Genomic DNA, 18,739 nt, shown 5'->3' on the forward strand with positions numbered 1-18,739 from the left:
CACCTGTAAAATTGTAGAAGAACACCTGAACATTTGCTTGACAGATGGAAGTTTGCTTCCAGTTCTTTCATGGTGCTGGTATCCAAATAAATGACTTTTTTTTCCCATAAACAAACTGACGACAAAGACATTGGTTTTACTGCTACCGCTACCTTTTTTAAAAGTGAAGGACTATTGGAGTTGCCAAGGTTGAGTTGTAAAAAGAATTGGTTTGGCTTGCTCTGCCCTCTCCCTACCTGTCTTGGGGTGACTGACCTTTCATATCACTCAAGCCAAATGATTTGTGACATGAGAATGCACTAAGTTGAGGCAACTGAGGTACACTAACAGCCTTCATTGGGCAGTGACTGAGTTTATCATGCAGAAGTAATATTTCAGGGAGTGTATGGATATATATTTTTGTGTTGACCAATTTTGTAGGTTCCTGTCCTATTGAGCCCAAACCTCACACAGCCCATTTTTACATGAAATAGAAACCAAACTGGAGTGTAGCCAAGATAAATTATAAAAGAAGTTTAAAAAATGCCAAATAAGAGCCACTTTAATGGGGCATAGTTGAGTGTTTATGGGGCTGGAATCTGTCGTCTCAACAGAATGCAGTTGGTGCAAAGAACATAGCAACATGTTCATGGTCCAATAGTGAATACTTGACATCCGTAGCGTATGCAGTGACGAAGTGCAAACATTTTTATGTTATAAAAAATCTGGAGCAGATTGTGTGTAAATCCGAGAACATTGCACAGTAGGGACCAATCAAATGGTGACTTCATTTTGGTAGGATAGAGAATGCTTTGTCTATCCACCCTTAAGCCCGGTGATGCTGCGGGAATTAGATTAGGAAATGAGACACTTAAAGTAGTAAAGGAGTTTTGCTATTTGGGGAGCAAAATAACTGATGATGGTCGAAGTAGATAGGATGTAACATGTAGACTGGCAATGGCAAGGGAAGCGTTTCTGAAGAAGAGAAATTTGTTAACATTGAGTATAGATTTAAGTGTCAGGAAGTTGTTTCTGAAAGTATTTGTATGGAGTGTAGCCATGTATGGAACTGAAACATGGACAATATATGGGTTGAACAAGAAGATAATAGAAGCTTTCGAAATGTGCCACAGAAGAATGCTGAAGATTAGATGGGTAGATCACACAACTAATGAGGAGGTATTGAATAGAATTGGGGAGGAGTTTGTGTCACAACTTGACTAGAAGAAGGGATCGGTTGGTAGGACATGTTCTGAGCCATCAAGGGATCACCAATTTAGTATTGGAGGACAGCATGGAGGGTAAAAATCGTAGAGGGAGACCAAGTGATGAATACACTAAGCAGATTCAGCAGGATGTAGGTTGCAGTAGGTACTGGGAGATGAAGAATCTCGCACAGGATAGAGTAGCATGGAGAGCTGCATCAAACCAGTCTCAGGACTGAAGACCACAACAACGCTTTTTTTTTATTCCTCTCGCACACGGAATACTGTCATGAAACACCTAACAGACGTAACTACGCTGTTAAAAATGTTTCGATTACAAAGCACACACCACCTGCTGTCCCCTGTCCAGTGGACAGCACAGAATGCCGCCGCACACGCTGCCAGAGGTCGGGTTGCACTGACAAGAGCCTGAGAAGCGACCACCACATACAGGTGTTACCGCTCGCAACTTCGCAACTGACAGACCGGATGTGAAACTAATCCTCGAACAATAACATCAGGCGGCAGTGTCCCTCTCGTACTTGACAACTGAGAAATTCCTGTCGAAACACTCGCGCTCTCTCTCTTTTTCTCCCCATGTTCTGCTGGGATCACCAATTTAGTACTGGAGGGTAAAAATCGTAGAGGGAGACCAAGAGATGAATACACTAAGCAGATTCAGAAGGATGTAGGCTGCAGTAGGTACTGGGAGATGAAGAGGCTTGCACAGGATAGAGTAGTGTGGAGAGCTGCATCAAACCAGTCTCAGGACTGAAGACCACAACAACAACAATAACATCCACCCTGATTTTTCTCTTCTACCATTTTTCTAAATCATTCCAGACAAATGCTGGGATGGTTCCTTCATAAAAAAGCAGGACCAACTAAGTGTCCTGTACTCATATAAACAAACATATTGAATGTGAGCCTATATTTTGAGCTATTTATTTTCGTTATACAGAGTGTATCAAAAATATTAATCCAATTTTTAAAAAATCATAACTATCATGTTATCTTAAATATGTACGTGAACAACACACTGTTGGAAATAGCAACACTCTTGAGTCTTACATGGTTCCCACCAGGTAATAACCGTATGCGCCCACTTCAGTTCTAGTAAAAATGGTGTTGGGACAATAGAAAGCATTTTGTGTTCTACATTTTGTGCAGTTTGAGTCAGTAATAACTGTCAGCGTGACTTTTGTCAGCTTTTACAGCACAGAGCATTAGGTGATAGCATGAACTATTCTGAGAAACAGGTTGTTTGCGTAAAGGCAAATAGCTGGGCTGTCTCCAAATGTCTGACACAGACATTGAACACATCTGCAATAGTTTAATAAGGAGTCTGCAGTAATCGGTTCGCCGTGCGGTTCAACACCTCAACATGCTTGTGATGTCCGGCTGGTGTGTGTGTTGCATCGATGTTTACATGTGAAACCAAACAAAATTCAGCTACTGAAAGCTTTTCATGAAGGTGAAAAATGACAATGTGTGGAGTTCTGTAATTTCGTTCTTGGCAAGACGAAGGATGACAGTTTTCTTCCACGCTTAGTGTTTAGTGATGAGGCAACATGCCATTTAAATGGAAAGGTGAACTGTCATACTGTAAGCATATGGGATACGGAAAAACCACATGAAGTTGCACAACATAAAGACTCTCCAAAATTTAATGTGTTGTGTGCAGTTTCACAGGAAAGAGTATGGTCCATTTTTCTTTGCAGAGAACACTGTTACAGGAAGCATATATCTCGATATGCTTGAGAACTTTCTTTCCCCACGCTTGGAGACTGATTCAAACAACTTCATTTACCAAAAGGATGGGTCAACCACCACACTGGCATCTGGAAGTGCGGGAGTTTTTAAATCAAAGGGTTGCTGAATGATAGATTGCTTACACTGGACCGAATGATTCGACCTTGCGTTACTGGCCTCCGAGGTCACTGGACCTGACTGTATATGATTATCTGTTGTGGGGGTTTATAAAAGATTCTATTTATGTGCCTCCGTTACCAAATACAATGAGTGAGCTGAGACATCGCACAACAGCAACTGTGGAAGCTGTAACGCAAAACATGCTCACTGCAGTGTGGAATCAATTTGAAAACCGTGTTGACATGCCATGCGTCTCGGGGGGGGGGGGGGGGGGGGGTCGTTATTGAACACTTTCAAAAAAAACATTGAGTTTCCCATTCATCAAAATACAAAATTCATTTTATATTTTTATTAATTTTAGAAATATAGATGCGCCAAATTGGATGATTCATTGTGATACAGTATGATGGCAAATCTGGTAGTGTTGTGCAATGATCCATGGATGAATGTACAAAGAAAATCTATATTTTTTTGGCCATAAGAAAGAAAAGCATAAATATTCGGGCCCTGAGAAAATAAATTTGTGGGAGAAAATGTGTATTTTAGTCATTAAAAGTGGAGTGCCTCATAAATGTCATTTATTCTTACATAAATAGGTTTTTCAGTTGACTCATCGTGGAATGAATTAACCCTCCGGCCACTGGCGACTCAAAGGTGTGCATTCAGCTCTTTCCGCACAATTTTGCAGGCCATGCCATTATTGTGTCTTCCTGCAGTGTTTGGAAATTGGAAGTTGTGAATTTCTCATGAATTACTTTTCTGTTGCTTTGGAATATTGTAGGCTGCTATTTTCCCCATCAGGTTTGCTAGTCAGTGTTCTTAACAACTATTTTTTTTAAAGTCTGTGAATTACAGGAATTATTGTTCAAGACTGATATTGTTGGATCAGTTTAAACTACTCGTGCCAGGTATCAGCCTCAGCCCATCACAAAACGATGATGTGGCATATGACATCATAATGTGTGGCAAATAGAATTTGAATGGGAGACTGACAATAGTTTTGTGTGTGTTATTTTTCTGGAATGTAAGCTGTGAAGACACAGATAGTTAGTGTAGCCGGTGTCTAGGTTAAGTTGGTAGAGGACAGTTTGTCAATTCGTTTGAAGTTGTATTGAAGGCATCAGTTAATCCCTTTTCTCCAGACAGTATATTAGTAAGAGCATCTAACAATTTTCTTCTAAAAGCAACTGCCATAGAAGTTTCTTTTCCTTTGACTGTAAATGTATTAGTTAAATAGATAAAGTCTTGAAATATGATACATTGTGGACTTTCATACAGAAGCATCTGCCAAATTGTCATGCATGGAGAAATTCATCTTGTACCTTTAGTAAACTTGAAGGCATGGCCTATTCACCATTCCACTTTATTGTAATATGTTTCATTGTCTTCTGTTTTCTGCAACATCTTGTATGTTACAAAATTTTTTCTTAATTTCTTACTGTTTCAAAGCAAGTGTGATTGAGCAAATTCTACTTTCTTCAATAGAAATGAGTGTCTGTCAGCGCAGTGACACAATAGTGTGGTCACTGTAATTTTGCTATTCACACTATATGATTAAATTTTATTTAATGGCCATGCTACACATGATACGTGTATCATGCATCCTCATGTTTCACAGTTGCAGCAGTGTCCGCCATTGTCTGTAACGATACAAATAGCTCTGCCTAAAGAAAACATCACTTCTTCGTGATATAGTTTTTTTCCTCCAACTTTTGTGCTATTCTTTGCAGTTCAGTTATCCTTAAAAACAAGACATGCAAGGCACCTCTATTGCCTAATATTCCATTGCTGTGAGGTAGTAGGTACGCTTAGAATAATCAAGTCACTTTAATGAGAACACTGATCATAAGTCCCATACAAAGTCTGTGTACATAGGTAGGCCGATTAAGAAAAAGTAACAGTCGTCCTGAGAGTGAAGTAAAGTGTCAAGTGGGCATATGAATGAACCATAACAGAATGAGGAGGAGAGCCCTCCAGTGTGGAATGTAATAGATTGATGTTTGTCCAATTAGCAATGTGGCGCTGCCTGTGGGCTGCACAAGCTGAGCTCATTGTGGTACTGCTGTTGCTGTTTGGTCATACTGTCAGGTGCCAGTGCAGGCGAGTTGAGTCATAAAAAGATGAACTGTCACCGTCCTCTTATGTCCATGGACAGAATGGCACTGGTGCCATAGATATGGTAAAATTTGGTTACCATAGTCCTCTCCTGTTGGTGAGGTGACTGTGAGATGATGCACCTTTTCTCTCTCTCTCTCTCTCTCTCTCTCTCTCTCTCTCTCTCTCTTTCTCTCTCTCTGTGTGTGTGTGTGTGTGTGTGTGTGTGTGTGTGTGTGTGTGTGTGTCCAGTATGGGAAGGCATTTGGCATGCAGAAAAGCGATGTCCATGTCTTCTGGGGCACCATTTACAGGCTCCCATGGAGAGGGCAAAGTCTCTCATTGACCAGCACCAGAGAGTGGGACCGAAAATGACTGGTGGTGATGACTCCTTTGCAGGGAGTGCCCACAGTTAAGGCACCAGCCACAGGCTGCTATGGCTCCTACTGACCATCCAGCATCATCTGTTGGTGCTGAACGTTGCCTGACCAAACCCCTCATTATAGCTCGGAGGGCTCGAAAAGATAACAGAGGAGGGTGAAGTAGGTGAGATTGCATTTGTTGTTGGAGGTTGAGGCAAAAACAGAGGAGGAGTTTCCAAGGCCGGCAGAGAATGGAAGGATCTGGACACTGAGAGGGCCTGGGGTTTTTTTGGGGGGCAATGTATGCCGGTCTCCCATTTGTGAGTAAAGTTAGTTATGATGGCAGGCCACCAGTCTGTCCTCTGTGTGTCATGAAGACTCACTGACCCCGCTGACGTGCACAACCACCAGTATCCGTTGTTCACAGTGCCCAAAAGTGAGAGTCCACACAACAGTCCCTGGCATGTATGCTCTCAAGGAGGGCATGGGGCAGGCAGCAGGATGTTGGGGACTGTGCGCAGCTGGTACCAATGTACCATTTCAGCCAGACTCTTCTCACCCAATGGTGTGGACCTTTAATGAAGAAAATTTTGTGTGTGTGTGTGTGTGTGTGTGTGTGTGTGTGTGTGTGTGTGTGGCTGGCTGGCTGGCTGGCTGGGACATCCCCAATGAATTTCTTCATCTACCTCTCAAAAGCCTGAATGCATTTTGTCTCCTCATTTGACTGAAGGTAGAACGGCAGTGTCTTGATGTGGTGTATACCACATTGTGCACAAAAATCTTAAAAAATGTGCGAGATGAACTGTGAGCAATTGTCAATCAACAGGTTGCAGGGAGAGGCCTTCAATGGAGAAGATGCAGGTGAGGGCCTGCACCATCAATTCCACCATAGTCAAATTGCAGTTTACAGTGTATGGAAACAAAGAGCAGACATCTATAATCACCAACCATTAAGCGTCCAGGAAGGGGCCGGCAAAATCGAGGTGGACTTGTTCTCATGTCTATGAAGATTCTGACCGTACAGAGTAACACTGCTGCAGGGCAGCCTGGTGAGCTGCATACTTAGAAAAAGCAACAGTCAAATGTTCAATCTCACAATCAAACCCTGGTCGGTAGACATGTTTGGCAGGCCAACCTCTTTGTTCGTGATATGCCATAATGACCATGTTGCAGGAGGAGGATGATGATGCCCCTCCTGAGATACGCCAGAATGACCATGCGTGACACAACATGTTCTGTGGACAGCAAAATAACACCATTAACAAGTCAGTGTATGGCACAGCACAAAATAAATATGAAAGGAAGATGGGAGATGGTATTGGCATTAGTTCTGAGCCATTGGTGAAATTGGATCTCATAGTGGTAACAACTAGGGCCAGGACCCACTGTTGAAGTGTGTGCGCTGTATCATTCAGCACATGTGCTGCAGGGCTAAAAACAGAAACTATGGTCCATAATGATGTCAAACTTGACACCATAGAGAAACACATGAAACTTGTTGATTACATAAAAGTGAGGGCTTCCTTCACAATTTGTGAGTAATTTTTGTCTGCCAAGTTGATTGTTTTACAGGCAAAAGCAGTTGGCTGCTTTGAACACCGAACCATCTGTGAAACACTGAAATAGCACAGCCACCACACCATACTGTGATGCGTTGGTAGCTACAACATGATGATGACCCAGCTGATATGCGGCCAAGCACTGGATAAAATGCAGAACATCTTTCAGTTTCTGTAATGCTTGGGTGCAGGCAGTGTCCAAACAATGTGCTGTTCTTGAACAATTGATTTATAGGATACACTATTGTAGCTGGCTGCGGCCAAAACTAGTGGTCATACATGACTTTGCCTAAAAATTCCTGGAGCTCCTTCACATTGGTAGGATGTGGGAGGGCCTCAATAGAAGCATTATGACAGTTTGTCAGCTGTACCTCCTGACAGGAAATTGCAAGGCTGGAAGAAAGACTTATTCAAATCTCACTTGAAACCCACGTCCCACAAGTTGTGAAACAGAATCTGAAGGTTGCGAAGAGGTTCTCGATGGAGGGACCCATGACAATGTAGTCAAGGTCACTTGATACAGCAAGGGATTCTTTGTGCGAGTTGCTCCAACTAATGTTGAAATAGAGCCCGAGTTCTAGTGGCTCCGAAAACCAACCAGTTGTACCGGTAGACGCCATATAGCACATTGATAAGAAGCAGCTGACGTGACTCTTCAACTGGCAGCTGTAAATATGCTTCCAACAAGTTAAGTTTTCAAGAATATTGTCCCTGCCAGTTTTGTCATGTCTTATGGGCAGGGAGTGGGATACACTTGACCATAGACTGCAAATTGGTAGTCACCATGAAATTGCTGCAGAGGCAAGAGTTTGCCTCATGTTTTCATAACAATCACTAATGGTATGGCCCATGAACTGAATTATATGGGTTCCATGACACCCAGTGCTGTCAGCCTGTATAGTTCTTTTGCTTGACCATGAAGTGCCAGGGGCAGCAAAAAAAAAGGTTCTGGACTGGGTTTGAAGGTGATACAGGCCACATAATCTGTGGCCTTACCTAGCCCAGCTGAAAAAAAAGGATATAAAATTCTTTGCACAGGCCATCCAATTCTTGATTGGGCACAGGGCATTAACTTCAATATGCAGCAGGATTTTGGAACATATATTGTGTTCGAACATTATGAATTACCTCAACTTGCCTAAAAAGTGGTACATTAGAGGAGACTTCCATGACAGAAACACAGCTTTATGAAAGTTGGTGTCTGTTACCTTAAAGGCCTCAAAGTGTTGCCGCCATAAGTGTTTCATATGATTCAGTCTTTGGCAGCTTTGTCATAGGGGGTGAAGGGTGATGGATAAGCCAGCAAATTGTGCGGCCACATTATCAGGCCTGTCAACGCACTTAACATTGTCATGTGTCCTTGCTGCTGCATTTCCAAACGTCTGTGGGTTTCCAGCTGCTACCTCCAAGGATGTACTTGGTGACATTGCAGCTTTGTCAAAAACCACAACTGAATAACGAATTGTATTCCTTCACTTGTTTAGTAACACAGACAAATAAGTATGCATAATCACTTTAATGGGAACACCAATTATAAGTTCCATACATAGTCCTTGTATATAGGTAGACCAAGTCAAAACAAGTAACAGGCGTCCTGAGAGCGGAGTCAAACGGGCATACGAATGAACCATAACAGAATGAGGAAGAGAACCTTACACTCCGGGATTATAAAAAGCAGATTGCTCTTCCAGTTGCAAGGTGGCACTGTCTGAGGGATGTGCACACTTAAGTCGCTGCAATGTTGCCATCACTGATCATGTTGTCGTCTGGTGGCTGGACCTGTACCATCATGTTGGTGTGAATCAAACAAGATGAGCTGGCTCCCTGCTTCTTATGTTAATGGCAAGCATGGCACAGATGTGGTAGGTGTGGTAATTTTGGGTTACCACAAGAATCTTATCTGTTTGAAGACTAACCTGTAAGTTAGTTTAAAGTTCCATGGATTATTTTGCATGATAAATTTTATGATGCGGAGTGAGTCATTTTACATTCACATCCCAAAATAATCTGTAAATATGGGTATATGCTGAACATTTATAAGTTTTTTTACATACAGATGTGTTTTGCCTCTAAGAATGAATACTTATGGAAAGATATCATGGCAGTATAATATGAAATTCAATTACATAATAAATTTTACCTGGATATAAGTTTAAAACGCTGTGACTTATGGGATTTTAAAACTAAATGAAGAACATTTTGTTATCGTCCTGAAGAAAGGACAAAATGCATACTCCGAGGATTTATTAATCTGTGTATCTACTTCATTTGAGCATAAAAAGTAAGAAACATTTATAGTACCAATAAATTATGCTCAGCATTCATGAGAAAAATATTTGAATACATAATGATAAATGGAACATTCTTCTTAAATGAAAATAAAACTTCCCGATTCACTCCTTGTTAATAATTATCCAGTTATATATAGTATTCCAAAAGTTTTTAATTTCCTCCTCATTACACGGGTATCCCTCTAACGTCTTCATATTGGTTGGAAAATTAAAGTAGTGTATTTTTTTGGCATTGTAATGTTTCTTGGATCACAGTTTAGAAGACTAAATGTGTGATGTACAAGGCTGTTAATCCATTGGCTCACCTCAAGTACATCAAAATGTTCTCTTGAGTAAGCAAAATGGTTAAATGTTAAATAGTCTTCACGGGTTTACCGCCAGATGGCGGTGTGCAAATTCCACGATATTTGCTCGGAGCAACTGTCCAACATCTTCAGGTGGTTCAACATTGCTGATGGCTAGGTACAGCTGACGGTATCCACATGCTGATTCACTGTATACAGAACCTGCATGTGAAGAATGTGCAGGCTTGGAAATCACGCATGCGCAATGATTGGCAAATAGCGAGTGCCATACTAAAACGCCTTCTGTTGAAAATCACAGAGTGGCCCTCCTGTGCATGCACTGCATGCTGTGTTTACTAACAGTGCAGCCAGACATCACTCACTAAAAAAACTGTACTAGGCCAATGTTATGATGGGTCTGTTATCGAAAAAATCTTAATTTTCTCGGCGTGATTTAATAGCAGCCAGTGCAGGGTTCCAGGCTGAGCTCAGTTGAAATCCAGCATCCCTGTTGATGAGATTATTGGTTGTACGGATATGTATTGTTTCTTTAATCATGCAGTCCCAGAAAGATGATACCAGGGATAAAACTTCTGTCTTTTCATAAATTGTGTGGTGTCCTGTATTCAGACAGTGTTCTGCAATTGCTGACTTTTCTGGTTAATGTAGGCATGCCTGATGCTGATGTTCATCGCAGTGTTCTTGTACTGTGCAACATGTGTGGCCTATATATGCTGCCCCACATTGGCTGCTATTAGACCATGATGAGAAAATTAACCTTTTTTTCGATAACAGACACGTCATAATATTTGTCTAGTATTTTTTTTGAGTGACATCTGGCTGCACTGTTAGTAAACATAAAGTACAGTACATGTGCAGGAGGGCCGCTCTGTGATTTTCGGCAGATGGCGTCTTAGTATGGCACCATCTATCTGCAAATCATTGTGCATGCGTGATTTCCGTGACAGCGCATTCTTCGCGCGTGTGTTCTATGTACATGGCGTCAGCGTGCAGGTACTGTCAGTCTTACCTAGCCACCAGCTAGATGAAGATGTCAGACTCTTGCTCTGAGGCAATATTGTGGAATTTGTACATCATCATGCAGCAAACCTGTGAAGACTATTAACAACATATCAACTGGGAAAGTGTGAAGAGTCACAGTGTTAAATAACATAGTGCCTATCTTTCCTCACATCTAGTGCTCTTGTCGTTGTCCAAGAAGTTGATTGTTCTGCATGCAAAAGGACTCTCTGAACAGTTGGTCATGTGCTGTCCAATCTGCTCTTCACCACATAAGCAATATCAAGAAAGTATCACACTAGGACTTCTTGACTCTTATCCTGACAATGCCGGTACAAAGGTGATTCAGAAATTCTGAAGTTGCTCAGCTTTGATTAAAACCTGCAGGTGGTATCTGGGCTGTTTTCACCCTTTTGCCAAGCCGATCATAACTGTAGGTTATTATGATATCCTACTTGTTTTGGGGCTAGTTTTGAATCTGGCGAACCAAAGGTGATGGAATAAGGGTCTGCGCTGCAGCCTGAAGGTATGTGAATAATGTTCCGTATTGAATGCAGTTCATTGTAAAAAAAATTGGACACTCAAAAAGAGCCATTTAAAGTTCCATTTAGTAAATTGTTTATAAGCCATACCTCTTTCTTTGAAGAACTTTTGTTCTTCTCAAAACTCTCGCTACGGTTTTATTTTGGGATTACTGCATAAAGTTATTTACTGTACATATATAATCTTAATATTTATTTATGTATCCATCTGAGTCTGGGAAAGGTGGTCAGTTGTGGCCTTTGTGAAGGAACCATCTTAGTAGCTGCTTTAAATGGCTTAGGAAAACCAAAATGATGATGGCTGCACAGAGAAAGCTATCCTCCTGAACATGAGGTCATTGTCTTAATAACTTAACTGCTTCATTTGGTTGGTCCCTGTTGTACAATGTTCTTTGACTTACAGTTTTGTTTGATAACTTATAGTATGAAACAGTTCACTTTTCATTGCGGCACATACTGACACCCACTGACGCCTCTTCAGCCATGAAAGTGCTGCAATGCCCTTTGCACAAAATCCAGTCTTCCCAGAAAACTGATTCCCAGCCTGTAAACATGCAAGTCTCCTGGGGACATCTTCATGTCTTCCCATCCATCCACTTACAACTGGAGCATTATCGTCCTCCCCCGAAGATCAGTAAAATGTTGAAGTCGGCAGAATGAAAAAAACATTAGTGTCAATCACTAAAGATCTTGGCACATTGCGACCATGTACTGTAATGTGATGTGTGTTGTAGTTATCCTCTAGCCACTCATCTGAGTCCTCCAAAATTTTTTATTTTGTAGTATATATTATTTATGAATGATTTGCCTGCCTTTTTTAAACAGAATTATTTTAGTAATTTTTCACATCTCCTCAGATGGTTTATTATAGTTTTATTTTATGATAGAAAATGCTGTTTTGAGTTTTTGTTTGTTTTTCCTTGGTAAATGTAAGTCCAAAGTGATTTCTTGTTCTCTGGTTGTGTATAGAACTATTGGTGGAATACTGAGTAATTACATCCTTTTTCTGAAGTTTTTGTATATTTTATTTTTCTGTAATTTGAAGGCTGTCACACTAGCCCCATTTCTCCTTGCAAGTGTACGAGTAGTTTTGTTACACAGAAAATATCTTGTTATTATGTATGCAGCTTACTATTTGCCGAAGAGACTCGTATGATATGAGAGTAGAAATTGTTGAGACTTACTATCTGAGGATCACTTGAAAATAATTTGGAGAATGTTTCTGACAACTAATTATGTTACTGAGAAATGTAAAAAGGAAATAGCGTTGCTTATATCTGAAATAGACTATTTTAGATTAGAATAGTGGAAATCTTGGACTGAGTGTAAACAGTAGTATAAGGAAAGACAACTGTCAGTGGCAGTGGATCATGAAATAACACACATAAGGAAGATATTGATGACTCTAGCTGAGCCATGGAATTTGTTTGTCCTAATGCCACTCCCTCTCATGCCCACCCATGGTAGTGTAGAAAGGTATTTGGGGGGGGGGGGGGATCCTGAGGCTAAGAAATTGTTGAGCTTGTCAGACACCTTGTTCATTTCGGCTGCTGAATGTATCTTCTGTATGGTTCAGTTGCTTTGAAATTATGCTCCATAACATGTAATTTGCAATTTTAAATTAGAATTTTCTCTTTTTTACAGGTCATCAGCTTTGTTAGTAAAAACAATTAGGCATCACTTTCCATATCTAAAGCGAAGTGCCCATGAACATGAGTGCTACATTTATAATATTCTCAAGGTTTTCGACTATCAACCAGATCTACGGACAGATCTTCTTCTACTCGTTGCCAGCAGGTAAGTTGCCTCTGATATCTTCGTTCAAATTTAGATGCAACTGCAGAAAAGGCTTTCAAAAAGTAGTCTTTATAAAATAATCACTAAGATTTGTGTATAGTAATCAGTGGCAAGATGATGGGTTGGTGTTGTTGTTTCTAATTATGTTGTAATTTGCTTAACAAGTAATTATCCACGAAACTTATCATACTATTCCATTCAAGAAAGAATATATTTGAACTACAGATTTTTTATGGCTGCAGTAATGTAAAAATCAGATTTGAGAGATAAAATCATACAGGGTCACTTGAGAATTCTTCAAAATCATCCATTGCAATAGTTCTGATGATGTCCAGCAGTGCATGTTATTCTTTACCAAATTTCCCCAGCAAGAGAGCTTAAATGATAGATAGATTAAAATAGCATTGTGACTGACAGATACCTGTTGTGGAATGAAGTTTTCGGCTCAAAAACAACATGCCATATGCCCATGTGATAAGCAGTAGTGCGCACACAAAGTACCCAGTACAGCCTGCTCCACCTGGCCTCCTCCTAATCAGTTGGAGCTGCTGTCACCTGGCAAGCTAACAACGTTTGTACCTGCACAATAGGCAACATAGTGGGCACATGAGGCCCAGCTAACAGCCTGACCACTACCATTAATCTCGCAGAAATATCAATCACAAAGTTATTGCAATAGAAGTATAGTACTTTATCATTTCAAGAAATTCAATAATTTTATCATTACTCCTGTGATAGCTTAAACATTTGAATTGTGCAGTTTGTACCTCCCAGGAAGCTAAAGTGACTGTGCAGTATCTTAAATTTTTAGAATTTGTCTGCCATACTCACTTTTGACAATATCTATACTCCGCATCTATACTCTGCAATTTGCCTTATGGTGTGTGCTGAAGATACAAATAAATGTTCAAAATACTTACATTACATGTCTTAATGGTGCATGTGTCACAAATTTCTCAAATAATCCCATATTATTCAGTATTAAGTAATCTTAACAGATTTCTGGACCTTATAAAAATAAAATTTACACTCTCATTTATAAATAGTATGGTATTCCCTTTGTAGCTTCTTGTGTGATCTGGTGCCATATGACACGGCTTTTCCATTGGGTTTATAGCCTGGTGCAGTGATGAATATCCATTTGTGACGTCAGGTCACTACTGAAGTTTCCATTAGATTATGTTAAATGGAATCCCATGCTGAAAGCATTGCTTCCAATTTACTTTGTGTAACGACGAAGTGAGATGCTGGCAGTGGATAAAGCACTGGACTCGCATTCAGGAGAACCTTTATTTAAAGCCCTATTAAACCATTCTCATTTGATTGTTCTTTCATTGTGCTTGAGGTAAATTTTAGAATGGCTGATTTCTTTGCCCAAAGCTACAAATGAACTAGTGCTCTGTCTCAAGTGACTTCTGTGTTGTTCCATGAAACAATCGGTACACCGGGAAAGCTTTAAACATCACGACTTCTATGTTGATGATACTTTACAGCTCAAAAATGAACATTTCAGAACACTCTGACATCAGATCTATTGTTGATGTGAACATAAAAAATGTCATTTTTCACCAAACTTCTTTTTTTACCTGAAGCTGAAAGAACTAAACAAAATAGTTGTGTGTTCCACAGCTTCCATAAATTGTAGAAATGACACATCATCATAAGCTCGTGTTCAGTGTAGTCTTTGTGTGTCCAGTTTTTGTCACGGACCATTTTCCAGCACCTGTACACATGTCATTGATACACAAAAATTTGTGGTGAAAAGGTTGTTTGAAAAATTGTAGCAGAATGCAAGCAAAACTTGCAGATTTTTGTTAACAACAAGAGTTACATATTGTTATCAAAAGAGATAAAGTGAAAAATGTAATATTTATAGGTAACGTGTAGTCCTGCAGAGACAGATGCGTGGAATGTCAATTATAGACAACTGTGCAGAGAATACGCAATATAAAATGGCAAAGAATTGCCTTCATGACTAGTATTACATTTGTTACAGTGTATTGTGTAAATTTTTACTGTATTTTTTGTTTGTCAGTTACTTGTTCATTCAAAATGAAATTTTTATCTTTAGCGTAATGTGAACAAATTTCTGTTCCTTGTTTCAGACCTGTATGTCCACTTTTGTCTGCTTAACATAGAATAATAATACTATTTCTAATTTTATGTACTACATGCTTTTTATCACGTAAATACTTGGCAGTTGTCAATGGATTGCTGTAGTTGGTGTCACATCACATACATATTTTTCTACTGGTTTGTCAAATGTAATATTAATTGCAGCTGCTACACTGTACTTTTCATATCTACCCAATTATTAATAGTCGGGTGCTGGGGCAGATTTATGTCCTTTAGTAGACTGAATTGTATTTCCAGTCCAAAAACCAATTTTTACTCCTATTTTACTAAATACTAATAGCTAATTTTGCCCCATGTTTACCCAGTATATCATAAGATTACAATTTTGGTTTCTGTTTTTTCTCTTCATTTATTAATGTTCCTTCTCTGCTTGTTTCCTTATAGTTCTTAGTTTATGAAATATATAGGGATAGTAGAAATATAAGAATATTTAAGGATTACAGCAGTTTTCCATGGCTATGTGTATCATTGTAATTATCTGTTTCACTGTTGTTATCTGATAGTGGTAAGCAAATCATTTTGTCTGCTGTGGCAAGCTGCTAACATTACTTATACTATAATGCATTCTACAGGTTTTAAATAAACGAAATATCACTATCAAAACTGAAATAACTAAACATTCAGTCACTTAACGATTACCCCTTGTGACATAACGACAAACAACATTCGATTAAAGCAGAGTATCCCACACAGAAGATTGTAAATATTAATATGGGCAATACCACAATATTCTTTCTTGATATATTAAATGCTGTTAAAATAATTTCATCTTTCCATCATCAAAAATTATAGTTATGCCTGTGTCTCAGTCGATAAAAAGTTGAGAGTATTATAGCAGTATATGCACCTCTGTGCATGCTATCATTTGCCAAAAAAAAAAAAAAAAAAGCATTGAACCATTTATGAAATATGATGGATATTACCACCACACGGTTCACATTGTGTGTGGCTAGAACACTAGGCCCAATACACACCACCCACCTGTGGATATAAAAACCAGTAGCTTGAGAATGTCGATACATACTGCTCTACTCCCAGCTTTAAATAAAATTTCAGTATGTTAGCACATTTCATACATTGCAATCACTGGTGTAAAACGCACAGTATGCTAAGTTTACTCAATGTGTTTTTACCTTTGCAAAGCTCTTGAAGTATCACGCAACACTTTACTTCATTGGATGCAGCACAGTAACTAAGACAAACAATAAAAGTATATTCAGTCCTTTGAGTGAAGATGAGAAAGAATCAGTTTTTTTTTCCTTCCCTAAGTAGTTTTTTAAAATCGGATGATATGTATTTCATTGTGGTTGTCATGTCCACTTACGTGTCGCCGACAGTTCGTGTAACTCTCTTGTAGATATAACAACTAATATCATCAGAATGGTGATATATATTGCTCTGCTTTCAGCTTTAAATACGGGGTGTATATGCCCCAGAACAATTGGAAAATATAGAGAAAAAACAGGAATTTTTTAGTCAGGGAAAACCTGGAAATTGTTCACAATTGCAGGAATTTTTCACTGTTTTAGTACCAAGTTAAATTTCTATAATTTTGCGTGGTAAGAAGTTACATTCTAACAATGAATTTTATTTTAGCCTGCTGCACAGAGTAATATTGCAACAATAAGACAGAAATGAGAGAATAACACCAAAAGAAAACTTTGGTTACAAAGAAAATGTGCCATTTACAACAACAAGGCACAGTGCACCCAAGATATCTGCTGACAGTAGAATAAGTTGTAGGCATTAGCATGAAGAATATGCAGTACTTCGTACCAACAGACTGCTTTCGATGAGCAAGACATCACTTCTGTTTACATTTCTATCAGGTCACGGAAAATATTAAAAATGTTGGTTTGAAAAGCATTATTTTCAAAGTAAATTTACCTTAATGCAAGACAAATTGCATCATGTGTGATGAATTTCTTTAGTCACAAAGTGTTTTGACTCTCATTCAGAACTTAACACTATCAGCACCAGACACTTAGAAAAATACTGGACTCACAAGACCAGCCAGTCATCCCATTATCTAAAATTTTACTGGCATATTTGCATTTGATATATCTTAATGGGAAACACACACTAAAAATGACAGAGTTCCATGGTTTAGTTCTTTCATTGATTACAAATTATATAATAATGATGCCAAAAAGTATACTTATAAAAGTAATTATACTTGGAAAAAAGTGTGAAGTGAGTTCTTGAGCAATTATGCATGTAATTGGCTTTTCTATAAAAAAGCCAAAGTGCTCTGGCATACAGAGGGATATATTGTAATCAGAGCAATACCAGTTTACTCCTTTTCTGCTTCTTTTGCCAGCAAATTGTCTTGTCTTCTCAAAACCACACCACAAACAGATCTAATGTTTGCTACTGCTTCTTTCGAAGTGATGCTGTAAATAGACAATAGAAGGCAGCATGTGTTAAGTGACATGTAGTGGGACTTTTGTACCTCGTTCTCAAATGAAATAATTCCAGTTTTACCCTTTTATTATTTGTTCCTTCTTTTGTTTTAGAATAAGAGATTTTATTCCGTAAAATATTTTGTCAGTTTTTAAAATCTCCCCTCCCCCCCCCCCTTCCTATTTGTGCCACTATAGTGATGTTGCTGTTGGCCAAGTACATCACATGTCCTATGTGCTGAATATCTGTTGTCATTGGCTGGCAAGATCACTAGACAGAAGCCACTATTGGCTAACAAAAGTGCATCTAGCTTTCAGTGCATCAGAAGCTAGTGTGCTGTATTCGTTGGAAGTCTTCTTTATACTTTTATAATATGAAAATATGCAGTGTACATGTTACTTCTGCAAAAATCTGAAAATTTCATTCAGTTTGTTGTTTTAGCTTGATGTATCGAAGTATCCAAGACAAAAATTAGTTCTTTATCAAGCAGAGACATCGAATTGTAAGATGTGAAATTTTCATTAAAATCAGGTAAATAGTATTTCATTAGTGGCCTGCCTGCCCACTCAACCGCACCCCCAACAATTTGTGAACAGAATCAACACCCCCATGGAGCAAAAAATTTATTACTGTGGTTTGGTTCCCAGTGACTGGCAATGTATTAGAGCAATATCACTAATATGGTCATCTTTTCCTTGAGTTACTATAGTTATGAATATATGTACAACAGCAGGTTTATGGAAGAATACCTATGTAAGAACACTAAGTTACTGAGATGAATTGAAAGTGACACTTCGCTTTCGTCATAGGCTTCAAGTGTGCTGCTAAAAACTGTAGGAAAGACGTAATTCTTAGGCGTGAAACAATATTGACATACTTAATGTGTTTCTCTTTGTAGTGATTTATTTCTGAAGATATTTTTAAGTGAAAAACTTAAGTTGTTTTACCAACTGTGTTCATTTTGTACCTGGGCTGGCGAAACCCAGAACAGCAGACAAAATAGTCATACCCAGCCCTCCAGGAACATTCAGCACAGGGTCCCAGGCTGTGCAGCAGAACCAGTTATTCCATGGAACACAGCGAGCAAGTTTTTAGTATTCAGAGGATTAAGCAAGTTGTTGAATCTTCTAGTTGAGTTGTTTTCTACCTCGTTAATATTTTTGTGCATGCATACATACATACACACATACATGCA

The 18,739-nt window shown here is 39.0% G+C and overlaps 1 protein-coding gene across 1 annotated transcript in view; it reads left to right on the top strand.

Annotated features, from left to right (window-relative positions):
- The window catches only part of LOC126195724 (RNA polymerase I-specific transcription initiation factor RRN3), a 56,850-nt gene that overhangs the window by 9,808 nt on the left and 28,303 nt on the right, over positions 1-18,739 (top strand). The window contains exon 6 of the mRNA XM_049934356.1: positions 12,853-13,005. Coding sequence (XP_049790313.1) covers positions 12,853-13,005 — 153 coding nt within the window. The remainder of the gene's footprint in view (positions 1-12,852; positions 13,006-18,739) is intronic.

Source organism: Schistocerca nitens, chromosome 1 (assembly GCF_023898315.1).
Source record: "Schistocerca nitens isolate TAMUIC-IGC-003100 chromosome 1, iqSchNite1.1, whole genome shotgun sequence".
Classification (NCBI taxonomy): Eukaryota; Metazoa; Arthropoda; class Insecta; order Orthoptera; family Acrididae; genus Schistocerca; species Schistocerca nitens.